At 38.2% G+C, this 17500-nt stretch overlaps 2 protein-coding genes across 3 annotated transcripts; one reads left to right on the forward strand and one right to left on the reverse strand.

Annotated features, from left to right (window-relative positions):
• The first annotated feature begins 7376 nt into the window (after positions 1–7376).
• LOC109179859 (far upstream element-binding protein 2-like) lies at positions 7377–12590 on the forward strand. Of its 2 annotated transcripts, XM_019329330.1 has the most exons (7): positions 7377–7821; positions 8294–8574; positions 8732–8824; positions 8904–8975; positions 9077–9193; positions 11215–12075; positions 12142–12590. In XM_019329330.1, exons 1-7 carry the CDS (start codon positions 7506–7508, stop codon positions 12382–12384), a joined length of 1983 nt encoding a protein of 660 aa, XP_019184875.1. In that variant the 5' UTR covers positions 7377–7505; the 3' UTR covers positions 12385–12590. The 2 variants fall into 2 exon arrangements, with proteins under 2 accessions (XP_019184875.1, XP_019184874.1); XM_019329329.1 differs by having other exon boundaries at positions 7378–7821; positions 11215–12590.
• A 2511-nt stretch (positions 12591–15101) lies between these two features.
• Positions 15102–17335, reverse strand: LOC109179860 (acetolactate synthase 2, chloroplastic-like). Its single transcript, XM_019329331.1, has one exon. The coding sequence runs from the start codon at positions 17260–17262 to the stop codon at positions 15253–15255; it is 2010 nt and encodes a 669-aa protein (XP_019184876.1). The 5' UTR covers positions 17263–17335; the 3' UTR covers positions 15102–15252.
• Positions 17336–17500: the final 165 nt, after the last annotated feature.

Here is a 17500-nt window from a genome sequence, read left to right on the forward strand (position 1 = left end):
CATTTTAAATTAATTCGACACCAAAACTTATTTAAATTCCAAAATCCTAAAATTTTCAGGTACTTCGTGTACCAAGTTTTAAACTTAGAAACCAATCTGAGTGAGACCGGGAGAAACCTGAACCAAGTGTTTGTTTAGAATTCATCTTTGGAAAAATCTATTTTTGACCCCAAACTATTTAAAATCACCTTTTTAGACTATGGTTCATGAAGCTTGGTGAACCACATCCAACCAACACCTTTCCCTGATTCATTTTCTTAGCTAGAAAAATTACCATCTTGCCCTCCACAAATCATTGAGTATCATCCTAGGGTTTTGCACCCTATAAAACCCACCTTATTCCATTGTTGATTCCCTGATCTCTTTCTTTGCCTCACCAAGGTTTTTGGTCTGCCAAGTAGAAGGAAAAACAACAGTAAGTTCATCTTCATTTTTCCCCTTCAATCTTAGCCTTCCATCTTCTTTCTAGCTTCATCCATTCTCTGAGGTTCTAGTCTAAGTTTTGTATGGTTTATTTGGGGAGTTTAGGTGGTGAAGGAGGTACTAGCTAGGTTGGGGGGAAGAAGAGATCCAAGCAAGAAGAAGAAGCTTCAAAGGTATAACCCCATGGACTCCCTCTTCAATTTTTGCTCTGTGAAGCCTAGTTTCTTGAGTTGAAATGATAGATTTTTGTTGTGTTTGAGCTAGGAAGTGATCTATTACTTGTCTATGAGGTGTTGATAATGTTTTGGATGTGTTGGAATTGCTTGAAAGTGATTTGCAGATGAAATGGATTATCTTGTGCATAGACAGTGTGCACTAGATAAATGTAACGGCTCTAGCCAACGGTCCCCTCAAGGGGACCGTTGGCTAGAGCCGTGGCCAGCCGGGCCTAGGGCACGGCCCTAGGAGTGGGTCGTTGCCTAGGCCCGGCATTGTGGCGGCTTGAGGGGGCGGGCCATGAGGAACCCCGTCCCCTGGTCCCTGAGTTGTTTCTGTGCAGTGTCCGGGCCCTTGTGGCTCAGCTACGTGTCGTTTCGGGCCAGGTGTCATGGGCCCTTGTGGGTCGGTACCTCGGGGCCGTCTTGACGCACGTTTTGGTTTTAATTTCGTTGAATTTGGATTAGAAATGAGCATGTTATGATGGATTTATTGATAAATTTGCTTCACAATATGTATGTTGAAGTTCACTGTAATGAGAATTACTTTGCTTTGTTGCCCTGATGTTATTTATGTGTTGAGTAGAGAAGCATGATCACGTTGAGAATAAGATTTATTAGAAAAGCATGACTAGAATGTGGTGTTTGATCAATGGGATTTGGAGTATATTTGATGGTAGAAATATATAGAGTTTGATATGTTGCAAACCGAGCATATTATTGTATTCTTGAGAAATTCTATGATATATATATATATATATATATATATATATATATATATATATATATATATATATATATATATATATATATATATATATATATATATATATGTAATCGAAGCATGTTGTAGAGCGTTTTTGCATTTTAAGTATAGCATGTTTTAAAAATGCATAAGTGGCCAACGTGAGTCCAAGTATTACTTTCAAAATTCATGAGCATGTGGAATATCATTATTGTGATGCATTGAGAAGTTGTTGAGTTATGCCATACATGAGATTGGTGCATGAGCGATATATTTATATAATATCTATATCAGTGAGGTTTTGGAGGACCCCGTTTGGACTATGTCATCTCGGATGATTTTATGTACATTGTGGTCCCAGTATATGTAACGCGGTGTATTCCCACGTTACGAGGTTGGAAACTGTCCGCCAGGCTTAGAATCCTGGTCAGGGGGTGTGCACACTGCACTACAAGAAAAACAATCTTTAGTGACAAAAAATTAGTGACGGGTGGAAAAACCGCTCACTAAATGTATTATTTTCATAGTTTTTACGAGGGTTAAAAATTACTCTAGCTAAAGGTTTATGATTTAGTGATGAAATTTTATTTGTATACTTATTTTAAATGTATACTCTCACTATTGGTATGAAAGATGTTGTTACTCTCACTATTGATGTCTGAAAATTATTTCCCACCAAATCTTTGTTTTATGATGCCAATTACTTGAACCCAATTTCAAGTAGGGTTTATCCTCAAGTCTCCTCCGCCTTGCTCCGCCCAAATGTTCGGAGCTCAGCTTAAGATGGGTGAAAAATCTCAAGGTTCTGATTGACGCAGCCAAAAATCTCAAACCCTAACACTCCAATCCAGCGCAAAACGCCATCGCAGAACGCAACCATGCCGTGCAGCAGACGCCGTCGCCGTGCAGCAGAACTCTGTCGCCGTCGCAGCAGAGCTCCGTTGCCTCCTCCTTCATCTGTGACTAGTAAATCTATAAATAATTCCTCCTCCGTCTGTGACTGATTTTAGTTCATATAGAATTGAATATATTAACCTCCTCCGCACCAATTTCCTTTTGATTTTCTGAACGAGAAAAATATTTAGGATCGTATGCTTTTTAGGACTGTAGTAGCCGCAAAAACTGTCATTCTAGCTGCTTTGCTTGTAATATTAATGACTAGAGCTTTTGTATGTGCTGCAAAATCATTTTTTTCCCGCATCTGCTCTAGTATGGTACTTCCTGAGTTCTTGCAGTATATCTCAGAGATCCAAAACTATAGTCAAGAATTGTCTTATATTTTCATGATAGAATCATATTTTCTTGCTTTAAAAATTTAGTAAATCACATGCCCATTGGTTGCAATAGAATAATGCCTACAGAAATTCTAAAGTTGCACAAGTACTTAACATGGCTTATTCGTGTCTAATTTTCTGTTTAAAATTCATGGGAATTCTAATTTAGTTTTCATTCAGGATATCTAGCAGGATTATGAGGCAACCATTCAGTGCTTTAGATGCTTAAAAGGCACACTAGAGAAGGTACCTTGGCTTGTTTGATAGGAGCTTACTATGAAACCATTTAACTGTGGTTTTTCTTTGTGCCTTTAATGTCAATTATAGATTATTTGGTTATCTTTGTTTGTGATTTTAGTTGTACTTTGTATGGGATTTCATGCTCATACTTCATTGATTATTGTTACATATTATTATTTTTCTGGTGTAGCAGCGTGTTGTCTGTAATCAATGCTAAAACAGATGCATGAATCTGTTTGCACTTCGATATTATATATAGGTTGGATGTTGATTTTGCATTACCTTAATTTCCATCAATGCCGTGCTATTTAAGGTCCCTACATTAGTGGCCTGTAATTCAATGCATTTTTTCTTTATCAATTAGCTAAACATACAAGTCAATTCTCTAACTGAATTACCTTAAATCTGATTCACGTAATGGTCATTCCAGAGCAATGTAAGACAGGAGATGTTCAGATGCAGCCTTGATATTGTGAAGTGGAGTGAGTTAACCCCTTGATTCTTGTGCTATTTTTTTTTTTCAGAAACCTTTTGCTCTGCTATGTAAATATTGGTATTTGATATGGCTAAGTTTCTTTATAGGGTAATGCTCCATGCTTTTGCAATTACAGTAAGTACTCCTAATGACATTTCTCCTCAATACTTTCTGAGTACTAAAAGCGAGGACGTAATGAGTATTAGAAAGAATGGTTACTCAATTGAAAACAAGAAATTTATGCCACTCTCTACTTACCACTATTTCCATCTCCTTTGCCCATATTTATTCACCAGCTACTTCATCTTTTTCTTACTGGCTGGATTGATTGGATTATTTGTTTGATCTCTCTCACTATATCTCACTCTTTCTTTCACTGCTCACATCTATGTAGATACATACACATCTGCTAGCTTTGTGGTGATGATGACAGGTCTTTTGATTCATCAACCAAACCAGCAGTAAGCTTTGGATAATCAAGAAAACATGTCTAATGTCTAATGCTCTAATGTAACTATGTTCTGTAGTAGTGATTGTGACTGCACTTTTTTTCTCCTCAATTTGGTTTACCTATTAAAAGTAATAAGATGGAAAAATACTCCTGAGAATTTTTTATTTATATTTATTGGTTTTTAGGTGAACGGTAGGAGCTTTTGATGTATAATGTCGTTAGCAAGAACCGGATTCAGATAGAGTTCCCGGTGGTGGGACTGGATGATGAGGTATATTTGCTTTTCATTTTATGATTTCATTATAAACTATGTATTAGATTAAATTATTACATTATGCAGTTCTCTTTGTCCTATTAATGTCGTTTGAAGAGCATGATTACATTAATGAGGGGGGAAATAGGACACTTTTTGTAGATATTTTGAAGTATACTTCAAGGAAGGTCACATATCTCTCAGAAACATATCTTTGTTAGTATCATGTACATTATATTTATTGCTTTTCATTTTCTACAGTTCCTTGATGCAGGTTTCTTCCATGTTGATCGTCCATTTGGGAATTTGATACGCACTCCAGATGGAAAGCTAGATCGGACATTTTTGCTTTGGGGCTGCTTTTGTCTAAACTAAGCATGTTTGTTTGTACAGTTTCACCTTTCAAAATAGCCAACAGATACATTATTATAGTTATTTGTTATAATAATTAGTTTCTTTGTCTTTAGTCTTACAAAGTTGTGTGAAACATTTTATTTTGGTAGTGATGATGAAGTCTTTTAATATATTGATCGGGTTTACTTTGTTGAATTATGATAAAAATTATAAATTTTACCAATATAATATCTATTGTTACAACGTAATATAATGTCGATTAGTGAAAAAAAAAATGTATTACAAAAATTAATATTTAATGAGAAGCAACAATAGTAAATAGTAATATTAATGACGGGATTTTCCTATCATTACAAGAATATAATGAGAGGAAACTATGCTAGTGGGTAGTTGTATTAGTGACGGGATTACTTGTCACAAAAAGAACATTTTAGTGACGGTAAATATACTATCACTATATGCTTATTAATGATGGTATCATATCCCGACACTATTTGTTTTTAACCTCGGAAGAAATAACGACGGGAGGCGACAGTAAATTTCCCGTCATTAAAAGTCTTTTATGATGAGTTTTGAGTTTTTAGTGACGATTTTACCTCTCACTAATGAGCAATTTTCTTGTAGTGCTGATAGTTCGATACCTGATTCCACAGAGTTTGAGCATAGAACCAAGAGAGTGGTTCGGTGGACGAGCAGAGTATTAGGTCGGCTAGACGTCGTGCCCGGATATGTTCATTCACACTATGATGAAGTTCCTACCTTGTCCATTTATAAAGAAAGTGAGTCATTACGACTCTAAGAAAAGAAAGAAAGAAGTGAGTCATTGCGACTCTAAGAACAAAAAGAAAGAAAGCAAGTCATTATGACTCAAAGAGACCTCCACAAAAAGTATTCTATTTTACAAACGAGTGTTTGAGTATATGTATAGTATTGCACGATATTGCATTTGAGTATAGTATTGCACGAGATTGCATTTGAGTATAGTATTGCACGAGATTGCATATGAGTATAGTATCGCACGAGATTGCATAATGAGAATGATTAGCCGAGTTTGTTTATGAGTATGATTGCTTAGTTGCATTTTTGAAGTCTTATTTATCCAGTTCGAATGATGAGAACTTGAAAGCATGACGATAGTTTTCGTATTGATTAATAGCATGAAGTTACTTGTAAGCATGTGTTCGCTTTGATAAGTTTGTTGTGATATTTATGTGTTAGAATATTTATGTTGTTGAGTCGTTTGTATTGGAGCATGCATGTTGATATTATAGGTTGCAAGCATATAGAAAGTATGTATCTACAGTTGTCTATGTAATGAGAATGTTTGACTTAGTATGAAATCAAATGTTTTTCCAAAGCATATTCTATAGTACTTTACAGGGTTGAGTGTGGTTATACTTAGCTTCGTGCTAACGGGTGTTTTCCTATTTGTCTATGTGTTGTTTGTAAAACCCCTTTCAGGTGGGCCCAGCAGTTGAGAGATGATCGAGTTAGACTAGTCTAGTAGATCTAGTAGTCTAAACTCTTAGTACTTTTATCATGATGTTTTTATGTCGAATTCGTAGACTTGATGATTTGGTTGATGTTAGAACTTATGATCTGATGTTCTAGTTTGATGTTTAGACATCGGGGTGTTTCCCCCCCCCCCCCCCCCCCCCTTTTGACTTTTGATTAAGTTTTATGAATGTTAGTTACTTTTATTATTCTAGTTCCATCCTTAGCCTGGTGCAATCACCACGGAGTGGTGGTTGTGGCGGTGACATTCTCACTAGTTTACTTATTAAGTTGTTTATCCGTTGCTTAGTTTATGTTAATTGTGGTTTAGATTTGTAATTAAGATTTAGAAAAAGTGGGGTGTTACACCCTTGGCCGAGCAGGGCTCAACCTCGGGCCCCCGGGTCCGCTCCACACCTTCTTGTTCCGTTTTTCGGGTCGATTTGCTCCGAATTTAACATATCCATCATCCGATTTCAACCGTTTTAATTGGTTTAGGACTTTAGTAAAACTAGTTAAAAAATATGGTTACTAAAAATTAGAGGTTATCTAAAGTCATAAACTAATTAAATTGGTTGAAATCGAAAAATAACAAAAATATATATATGAAAAGACAAAAATATCTTTACTAAAAATATAAAAAGTTATAAGGCAAAATATAACAGGGCGTTTGATTGTATGGAATTTAAATCCCCTTCCCACTTAATTTCTACCTAATTCCAAATGCCACAAAATTCCTTGGTTGAAAGGAATTGCAATTCCTCTATTTTCATGGAATTAAAATCTCATTCCCCCCTGGGATTTTAATTCCTTGAATTTTAGGAAGAAAAAAAGATAGTGATGAGTCAAAATTACCCCTTCTTTTTTTAACCTAAAATTAATGCATAACAACAACAATGAACATTTTTGACTTTATACTACATATTATTCTCTTTCAATTCTCATGTATACCAAACATTGGAATTGAAATTCCCAGTAATTCTATTCCTGTAAACCAAACACTAGAATTTAAATTCTCACTTTATTCTCAGTACTTCATCTCCTATGAAATTGTAATTCTTTTCTCACGTAATTTCCCTCTCCAACCAAACACTTTATAATAATTTGGATGTTAAATGACAAAAATAATACTCCCTCCGTCCCGAAATGGTTGTCTCATTTGCTTTTTGCACGCTTTTTAAGGAATTATAGTAAATGCTATGTCATTTCCCAATTATGCCCTTCACTTTTCTTACTTTTAGAAATAAAAGCAAAAGTCATAAGGGTAAATTGAAAAAGTAGAATGATGTTGATGTTCAATTTTGGAAAGAGGACAACATTTTGGGACAAACTAAAGAGGAAAGTAAGACATGGAAAATGGGACGGAGGGAGTAGTATATAAGACTAAATTTGAAATTATTGGCAATTGGCATACGAGATCTCCTGTGGAATTAATTCTTTGGGAAAATATTGTAGACCGCTATTTTCATTCTTCCATCCCATCGCTCCTGTCTGTCGGGTTCTCTCCCAATCTAGGCTAGGGTTTCCACTTCCAGACCCCTCTACGCACTCCTGCTCTCTTCTCCCTCTTTCGGACCAAAAATGGCCGAAGACGCACAGTACGCATCCGAAGCGGGGTCGAATAAGAGGAAGTACGAGGAGCCAACGTCTCCTTCTCCGGTTTCGCGCAGGCCCACTGGATTCTCCGCACCAATCTCTTCACTGTCTCCACCCGACGGTTCCGCCGCCGCGGCTGCTCCTCCTCCTTCGTACGCCAATGTTCCGCCTCCCATGGATGACTTCCAGCTGGCGAAGCAGAGGGCTCAGGAGATCGCTGCTCGGCTAATCAACAACTCGGATCTAAAAAAGCCCAGGGTTGACAACGGTGGCGGCGCTGGTGCATTTGAAACTAGAGAACGTAAGGGTTTCGGGCTTCTGCTTCGTCCATGTACTCGTTGGACCTCTTATTTTCTCTATGAATTATGTTGTTTTGCTATAATTCTTTCGTTGATTATACTTTTTTGCTAATTCTTTGCTAGTCGTAGTGGTTATTCTATAAATTTGTTTGATTGGAGTTTCATGTTGGTTTTGTGGTATAATTGTGGTCTCTTTATGTTTCTGTGTATCAATCAAATACTTGTTTGTGTTCAACAGGAATTAGGGAGATAGAGTGTAGTTCACAAGGAAGTATTCTTCTTTTGTCCTTGAATTGATTGCTTTCTAATTGGTCCGTCTCCTTTATGCATATATTTATGTTCATCACATATGTTGCATTTCCTGTTTATATCCCGTCACCATAGATAGCAAATGAGGCAATCAATTAGGGAAGGTGTGGGTATGTTTTTCCTGGTACATACCCTGTGTAAGATTTCGCCTTTTATGTACTGCAGCTCAGAAGCCAGTTGGGTCTACTTTACTTCCATCAGTAACTGGTTCATATGGTTACCCTGGTCCAAGCAAGAAGATTGAGGTTCCAAATGGCAGGGTTGGTGTAATCATAGGCAAAGGTGGGGAAACCATTCGGTATCTTCAACTCCAATCTGGAGCAAAGATACAAGTTACCAGAGACATGGATGCTGACCCTAATTCTCAAACTAGAGGGGTTGAACTAATGGGCACTCCAGAGCAGATAGCCAAGGCTGAGCAGTTGATTCAAGATGTTCTTTCTGAGGTAGAATTTGTAAATTATTTATGCCATTCTATTCATATTATGGTTTCTTCTTTTAAACAATCAGTCCTCTCCTTTGATCAGGGCTTTCCATTTAAGATAAGTTATGCTTTGTGTGTATAGTGGTTTCCCCCTTACTAATACACTGTAATTGAAATAGGCTGATTCAGGTGGTTCTGGCATAGTATCACGAAGGTTACCTGGACAGCAAACTGGAGCTGAACAATTTGTTATGCAAGTCCCAAACAACAAGGTATACTGCCAGTAAAGTTTGTATGCTGTTTGGTGAAATACTTCTATCCTTTTTCTATTGTCAACTGGTGTGTGTATAGGTTGGCCTTGTTATTGGCAAAGGTGGAGAATCCATAAAAAACATGCAAGCAAGATCAGGAGCACGTATTCAGGTACACTTCATTCTTTTTATTTGCCTGTGAGCACAACATTCATTGCTTATTATGCAGTGTCAACAGTTTAGATTTTGTTTGATTTCTTTCAACTTTTACAGGTGATACCTTTGCACTTACCACCTGGTGACACTTCAACTGAGAGGACTGTACAGATTGAAGGATCAAGTGATCAGATTGAGCATGCAAAACAGCTTGTTAATGAAGTTATCAGTGAGGTATATTGGTCATGCATAACGTTGTGGATTTATTCTTGTCATCCTGTGCATGAAATACAATTTAAGTATTGTGTTTAGTTTGTGTGTTCATTTTTTCACTATCCTTTGGTGCCTGTCAAGATAATATCATAATAGCCTACACAAATATGCTCAAGGGTTACATACTCATTGCTGGACATCAGTGGTTACATACTCATGTCAAGCGTTACATACTCAAGTCACTAGAGTGGTCTTATTTAACTTTATTTTCTGAATATGTATATTGGTATTTAGAGTCTACACTTTGACATCAGGGGCATAACCCTCGACTCCAATGCAGAGTTATTATTTGTAGATCCTGGCAGAGCAGTGTGAGGTCCAGTAGTTTGCATTCCTTATTTATTGTGGTGAAGGTCTAAATATTTTGGTATTCTTAATTTGGTGATCGGATGGGTATCTTTACTAGAATCCTTCTAGCCTAAGAATATAATATTTGATAAGTAGACTAACTGCCATAGAATTTTGATATCATTACCTGTGACTTAAGCTGATGAATAATTGTCTCCTATATCGAACCAATATCTATACATGGAAATACAGGATGTATGCATATATACTTTGCCATTCCTCTTTGGATGTACAGCCAGGTCGATTGAGATTCTGTAGTTCGTGTTGAATGTCCATGGATGGAGGTAATGCGGCCTTATGCAGTGCCCTTAGTTGCAAACTAGGACCTTATTAGCTGATGGTATTCTACTGATAGTGCACCATGATCCACTGCTATCCATTCTTGATAAATGAAATGCTAGTGAATTAATATATGTGCAGACTTTTCTCTTGTTTTTCTCGGGTATTGGTTGAACCTGCAGACACGAGTTAATTTATAAAGATTTTAAGTCAATTATAACTTACAAGTTCATAATGCCTTTTGAGATGTTAAGATATGTCAGTTCCTATGTTGAATTGTTGGATATTTTATTGGACATTGGATATCTGATTTCATGTGAGGCAGGTCTTGCCAAGCCCATTTCACTGAGGTATGAAGGCAGTTTATAAGTTTCCCTAATATAGTGGATCTATTTTACTCGAGATTTCCAACAACTTTTAGATGATTTTTCTAGTAAATAGTTTTTGGGGTTGTCACATCAATTTTCTGGTTAGTTTAATGCCTGATTTTTATTGTCATTTGGGCCTATTCTAGAGTTAGTTTGTTAATGGAAAGTTGGTGACAGTGTGACACCAAACATGGAACCATATAATGTTGGGTCTTCATCAGGATCGTTCGGGTATGTTTTCAAACTAAATAGTAGATAATTGTCCTAACATAATGGATTAATGAATGTCTGCCAAGTATGAAAATGTGGAGCATTCATTCTTATTGACTGCAAGGTACAAAGTATCTTTTAAAATTTGCAAGCTATGGTGATGTTATTTACGGCTGGCATAAATAACAGACTGTAAGTAATATATGAATCATATTTTTGTGTATATATGGAATGCATTTATTAATGCTACTATTGGCTTTATGTTAAGTTTATGACCCTTTAGTGACTACACAGTTGCATTATGTGATGAAAATTTAGGATGTGGATATTTATTTGTGTTGAAGGCTCTACTTAGACCTGCTAATCACTTAGTAGTTAGTACTGTATTTGTGTTGATATGCAAGAATGGGTCTCCATAAATATACATTTTATAAGTATATTGCCGACATTTTGGAACTTGTTTAGTATGTTTTTGCCATCTGCTATTGCACTTATCACTTCAATTAGGGTGAGGATGGGCCTCCGCAGAAGTTTGTGTCCCAATCAAAGAGTACGGTATGTTGGTGTCTACTCTTTGCCTTAACGAGACTGTGATTTGCATATCTAGAATAACAGTGGTTTATTTTTAGATTATTGTGTTGATTGTTGCATTTACACCTTGCTGGCTATTTTGTTATATTTTATTTATGTATACCGATCCTATTTTTACTTCAGTGTTTGCCCAATATGCTATGGATTAGTTATTCGTGGTTCATTTTAGATAACAACTTTGTGCAGAATCGTGTTAGAAATCCAGCAATGACTGGAGCATATCCTCAGCAAGGATATCAGGCACGGCCACCTACTAGCTGGGCCCCGCCCGGTGGACAAATGCAGCAACCTGGGTATGGATATATGCAGCCTGGAACATACCCTACTCCATCACCCCAATATAGCATGCCTCAACCACCATACCCTGGTTATCCCCCTCAACCAACATCTGCTGGATATGGCTCTGGCTGGGATCAATCAAATCCAAATCAACAAACAGCTCCCGGAGGTGGTTATGATTATTACAGCCAAGGGCCACCACAGCAACAGCAACAGCAGCAAACTCCTGGAGGCACTGGTGCTCCCACTGATAGTAGTGCTTATGGCTATAATCAACAACCATCCTCTGGTTACAATCAAGGACAAAGCTATTCCCAAGATGGCTATGGTGGATACCATGCACCTGCTCCTCAATCTGGCTATCCAGGTCAGCCAAATCCTGTTCCTGGATATGATCAGCAACAGGGTTATAATTCAACAACTGGGTATAGTAATACTTCCAACACAGCAGCAGCAGATGGCCACACGCCTTCATTCGGGACCCAGAGTGATACAAGTCAAGCACCTCCAAATCAGTCAGCAGCCAGCCAACCTGGGTACCATACTTCCCAGCATCCTAGCCCTAATGCCAATTACCAGCATCAAGGAACAACTCAGCCAGGGTATGGCATACCAACTTCACAAGGTGGATATGGGACTCAGCCACCTGCATATGGCACCAATTATGGGCAGCCCCCGTCTCAAAAGCCCCCGACTAGTCAACCAGCTTACGGGCAGCAGCCGCAACAGTCACCTAGTGCCCAGGGAGGTTATGCACAGCCCCCTCAGGTATATCCTCACTCTCAGCCTTTACCTGCTGTAACTGGTTATTCTCAGCCTGATTCTGGTTCCCAGCGTCCTACCTCTACTGGATATGGTGCAACCCAACCGGGTTATGGCCCCCCAGCCTATGGAGCTCCACCAATGACTCAATCGGGAGTGTCATACAATAGTGGGTATGGTGGTAATAGTTATTCTCAGCCTTCAGCATACTCCACCGATGGAAGTGGTGGTGGTGCACGAGCAACATATGATACAGCACCAACTTCTCAGTCTTCCCAGCCCACAGGGTCGGCTAAAACCTCTCCAGAGAGTTGATTTGTGTTTGCTTTGCTTGAGTGTAGTGATAATGAATTTTCCGTGTATCTTCTTTTTGCCAAGCATGTGGTTTAGTTTCTTGATGTTTTGTTGAATGCAGGATTAATTTGCTGTGGTATCTGTTTATCTTAACTCTTGCAGTGATTGTATGTGTTGGAATTTTAATACCAGTTCAGTTCCATTAATGTTTCATAATTAAGGTTTCATATCCTGTTTTATACCTAAGCTATAATTGTGAGTTTTGAAACGGTTGTTTGTGCTTTAGGGCTTCTAGCTTTTTCTCCTCTGCCTTCCATCAATCAATGATTTCTTTGATGATGGAGGCCCCCATTTCTGGTCTTTATATTACAAATGCTGGCCAGATTTTTTATTATTTTTTTTTTAAAAAAAAAAATTAAAGTTAACTGCATTAGGTTATTCTTATCTCAAATTATTATTTATTTTGATAAAAGCTGTAATTTTTTTTTAAAGAACACCATAAATACAAATAATTTGATATCCAATTCTGAAAAGAAACAGTATTATTTCTTTTGATTAACAAGGAACTATATATATCCCCAAATGGTTCTAATGTAAGCAACCCAAGTAAAGACAAATGAATCTCCACAGCTTCTATAGGTCATTACAGATAATGACCAAGGAGCTAACTATCCGAGGAATTGGCCGAAGTCAGTCTTGTGTGAAATTCCGCAGCGTGAAGGGTTCCGCCCTCGTTTCTCTTGTGGAGTTTCTTCGATCAAATGGAGCTCGATTAGTTTCTGCTAGACGAGAAATAAAGAACATAGCGAACCCCGCGACTCTCACGGTCGCCCCTCTAACAAGAAAATGTATAAATATGGAAACTTCTATCACTGACTGAAATCCCGAGCTTTGAAAGAATTTATATCATGATTTAAGTAAGAATACAAAATCCGCTGCTTTAAAGAGGACTGATGCTGTCAGCTCAGATAGAATGCGTATTACAAGATTCGGCACTACAAAAAGGATAATGGTATGCGAACCAATATTGGGTTATTTACACAGAGGGATGGAGAAAATTGCCCATCTCAATAACAAGACAAATCCACTTTCATAATACATGGCAAGAAAGTTTGAAGTGTGAGGATCAAATTGCTACCTTCTATAATAATTTTATATCTACACGAGTATTTTGGGGTCTGTTTACTAACAGAAAACTGTTCTCTGTTTTCGTTTTCTAATTTTTCAGTTTTCATTCTCTGTTTTCTGTTTAGAAAACTTGTTTACTAACATAAAACTATTCTCTGTTTTCTAATTTCTAATTTTTTAGTTTTCGCCTAAAATTTAGTTTAGATAATATTAATATTTTTGAGCTAATATTTAAAATATTTTTTTTGGATATACTCAGTTGAATGACATGTATATGAATATATAACTTTTACTTTGAATTCTAATATATGTGAGATTTAAATATCCGATATCTAGACCGAACTTGTATTATGATGTAACATAATTAAAAATATTCGAACTAATCATCTATTGAGTTCAATCAAAATCTAAAAAATTATATAGAGTTTAATTCTTAATTTTGATAATGTAAATAATGTCTAACTTTAAAATGTAAGCAAATAAATTATGTTTAAATAAGTAAAGTAAGTAGAAAAGATAGAAGATAGTGATTAGTAAAATAAGATGATAATGAATGTAATCATAGTAATGTGGTTATAGTGACATATAACTAAATAGATGATAGATAATCCTGTTTTCTATTTTGAAAACAGTTTTTAAGTGTGTTTCAGTTTTCCAGAAATTTCCAGAAATTATTTTCAGTTTTGAAAATGGAAACTGTGTTAGTAAACATGTTTTCTGTTTTCTATTTTCCAGTTTCCGGAAATTCCCAGAAATTTCCAGTTAGTAAACGGCCTCTTGATCTTTTTATCATTACACTACTTATTCCCTTTCTATTCTTATATATATTAAATATTGTAATTGAAATTTCCCTTAATTCTATTCTTGTTTACCTAACAATGAAATTTAAATTCTCACCTTTCTTCCATACGGAATTATTCATTTTCTCCTCAATTACCTCCTTATTATCGAATGTGGGTGGGGGAGGGGGGGAGGTGGAGTTATGTTATTTCTAGTAGAGTCGATTGACATCACTAATATTTTACTTTTTATTACCTATAGTATATATATTTTTACAAAACTTGATAAAGACTAATTTTTTTTTAAAGAACACCATAAATATAAAAAACCTGATAGCCAATTCTGACAAGAAACAATGTTATATATATCCAAATGGTACTATGTATGTATAACGTAGGTAAGCAACCCAAATAAAGACAAAAAAAAAAAAAAAAAAAAAAAAAAAAAAAAAAACAATGTTATATATATCCAAATGGTACTATGTATGTATAACGTAGGTAAGCAACCCAAATAAAAAAAAAAAAAAAAAAAAAAAGTATTAACTATGGTGAATCTGAGTACACGTGCAAGTGTACAACCCACGTGAATTCAGAAAAAATATATATATATATATATATATACCACGTGAATTGAGAATGCAAATCTTCTTGTCTCGAGTAGTCCGCGGCGCAACACAAAACAAGACTGCGACAGCTACTTGAGACTTGCCAGCTTCCGTGAGAAAAGATTAATGTGCGAAGAAGGCGTAAGCAAAAATAAAATTATTAAAAATTTTAATTATAATGTTATTAAGAACAATTTGGTCATAGCACTCTAAACTTTCTCCCATGTATTATGAAATGTTTAAGGAGAGTTGAGATTTGCAATATCAAAGCCATAACATTAACAACCTGCTGGAGCTGGAGAATTATTGGAATAATCACAATAACATTATATAACAAAATATTATTACTCCTCTGATCTTGTAGTTGTTGCCTCTGTTCAATATGTGGATCTCCCATCCCCTTCTGTGATCACATCCTTGAATGCACCCCCACTGGGAATCATGGGTAGCACATGTTCTTGATGAGGCACAATCACATCCAACAAGTATGGACCCGGGGTGTCCAGCATCTTCTGAATCGCGCCCCTAAGATCGCTCTTCTTAGTCACACGACCACCGGGTATATCACAAGCTTCTGCAAACTTCAACATGTCTGGGAATATTTCACTCTCTTTAGCAGGATTTCCCAGGTATGTATGGGCTCTGTTTGCCTTGTAGAACCGATCCTCCCACTGAACTACCATACCCAAGTGCTGGTTATTCAACACCATAACCTTAACTGGGAGATTCTCCACCCGAATCGTAGCCAACTCCTGCACATTCATCGTGAAACTACCATCACCATCAATATCCACAACCACCGCATCAGGTCTTCCAACAGCTGCTCCAATTGCTGCGGGTAGTCCAAAACCCATCGCGCCTAACCCACCGGAGGTCAGCCATTGACGAGGCCTCTGGTACTTATAGAACTGGGCAGCCCACATCTGGTGCTGCCCAACGCCAGTACTAATTATAGCATTTCCATTAGTCAACTCATCAAGAACCTGAATGGCATACTGAGGAGGAATGGCATCCCCAAAAGTTTTGTAACTTAAGGGGAACTTTGCCTTCTGCTCCAACACCTCCTGTTTCCAACCCGAGAAATCCAGCTTAAGATTACCACTCATTATCATCCTCTCCTCCAACATTGAATTCATTGCCTGCAGAGCCAACTTTAAATCCCCACAAACAGATACATGGGGCTGCTTATTCTTCCCAATCTCCGCAGAATCAATATCAATGTGAACAATCTTTGCTCGACTAGCAAAAGCCTCCAACTTACCAGTCACACGGTCATCAAACCTAACTCCAAACGCAAGCAAAAGATCACTCTTATCAACAGCATAATTAGCGTGCACTGTCCCGTGCATTCCCAGCATTTGAAGTGAGAGCTCATCTGAGCAAGGATAAGATCCAAGCCCCATTAAAGTACTGGCCACGGGAATCCCTGTAAGCTCTACGAAACGCCTCAACTCCTCACTTGAAGCCAAACACCCACCCCCAACATACAGAACTGGTTTTTTGGACTCAGAAATCAGCCTAATTATTTGCTCCAACAGCATTTCGCTAGGTGGTTTGGGTAAGCGAGACAAGTATCCAGGCAATCTCATAGGCTGATCCCAATCGGGGACAACCAGCTGTTGCTGTATATCTTTGGGAACGTCAATCAAAACCGGGCCAGGACGACCCGATTTCGCCAGGAAAAACGCCTCGCGGACAATGCGAGGGATGTCCTCTACATCTAGAACCAGATAATTATGCTTTGTAATCGAACGCGTTACCTCAACGATAGGAGTTTCCTGGAAGGCATCAGTACCGATCATCCGCCGCGGCACTTGCCCGGTAATGGCGACAATCGGACAGCTATCTAGAAGCGCATCGGCAAGGCCACTGACGAGGTTGGTGGCGCCGGGGCCGGATGTGGCGATGCAGACGCCGGGAAAGCCGGTAGCGCGCGCGTATCCCTCAGCGGCGAAGACGCCGCCCTGCTCGTGACGGGGGAGGACATTTCGGATGATCTTAGAGCGAGTGAGTGCTTGATGAATCTCCAGGGAGGCTCCTCCCGGATAAGCGAACACGTCGGTAACGCCCTCCCGCTCCAGAGCTTCTACGAGGACATCACATCCCTTTCGCGGCTCATCAGGCGCAAATCGGGAGACGAATTTCTCCTTTGGAGGAGCCTTAGGAACGGCGGAGGAAGAGGACGATGACAGAACACTGGAGATGACAGAACGGCGGCGGCGGCGGCGGCTGGAGGAAGGAAGAAGAGGAGTGGCGGTTTCGCCGGAGTTTTGAGGAAGACGGAAAGTAAACCTAGGGAGGAGCTTCGGAGATTTGGAGGAGAGAGAATTCCGGTCGGAAACGGCGGCGGAGAAGGAAGGCTTAGGAGTAGCAGCGGCAGCCGCCATTGTTGGACGCCACGGTATGCTTCAAAGGAGAGAGAGAAAATTGGGTACAACTGAAGCCCGAAGGAGACGGGATTTTAATTTGCCGCAATTAATAAGTCGTTACATGAATGAAAAGTCTATAATACCCTTTGGGCCACAAACGAGGAGAAAAAATAAACAAGAAAATGGTAGTTGAGCCCTGTACTAAAAAAATTGGATGGTGTCTTCTTGAATGGGACCCAATGTTATAGTACTACTT

The sequence above is a fragment of the Ipomoea nil genome, unplaced genomic scaffold (genome assembly GCF_001879475.1).
Source record: "Ipomoea nil cultivar Tokyo-kokei standard unplaced genomic scaffold, Asagao_1.1 scaffold0980, whole genome shotgun sequence".
NCBI lineage: Eukaryota > Viridiplantae > Streptophyta > Magnoliopsida > Solanales > Convolvulaceae > Ipomoea > Ipomoea nil.

Coding starts and splice junctions, on each gene's coding strand:
- LOC109179859 (XM_019329329.1), top strand. CDS start 7,506: ATGGCCGAAGACGCACAGTACGCATCCGAAGCGGGGTCGAATAAGAGG. Junction 8,825..8,903: donor TGCAAGTCCCAAACAACAAG/GTATACTGCCAG, acceptor GTGTGTGTATAG/GTTGGCCTTGTTATTGGCAA. Junction 8,976..9,076: donor GATCAGGAGCACGTATTCAG/GTACACTTCATT, acceptor CAACTTTTACAG/GTGATACCTTTGCACTTACC.
- LOC109179860 (XM_019329331.1), bottom strand. CDS start 17,262: ATGGCGGCTGCCGCTGCTACTCCTAAGCCTTCCTTCTCCGCCGCCGTT.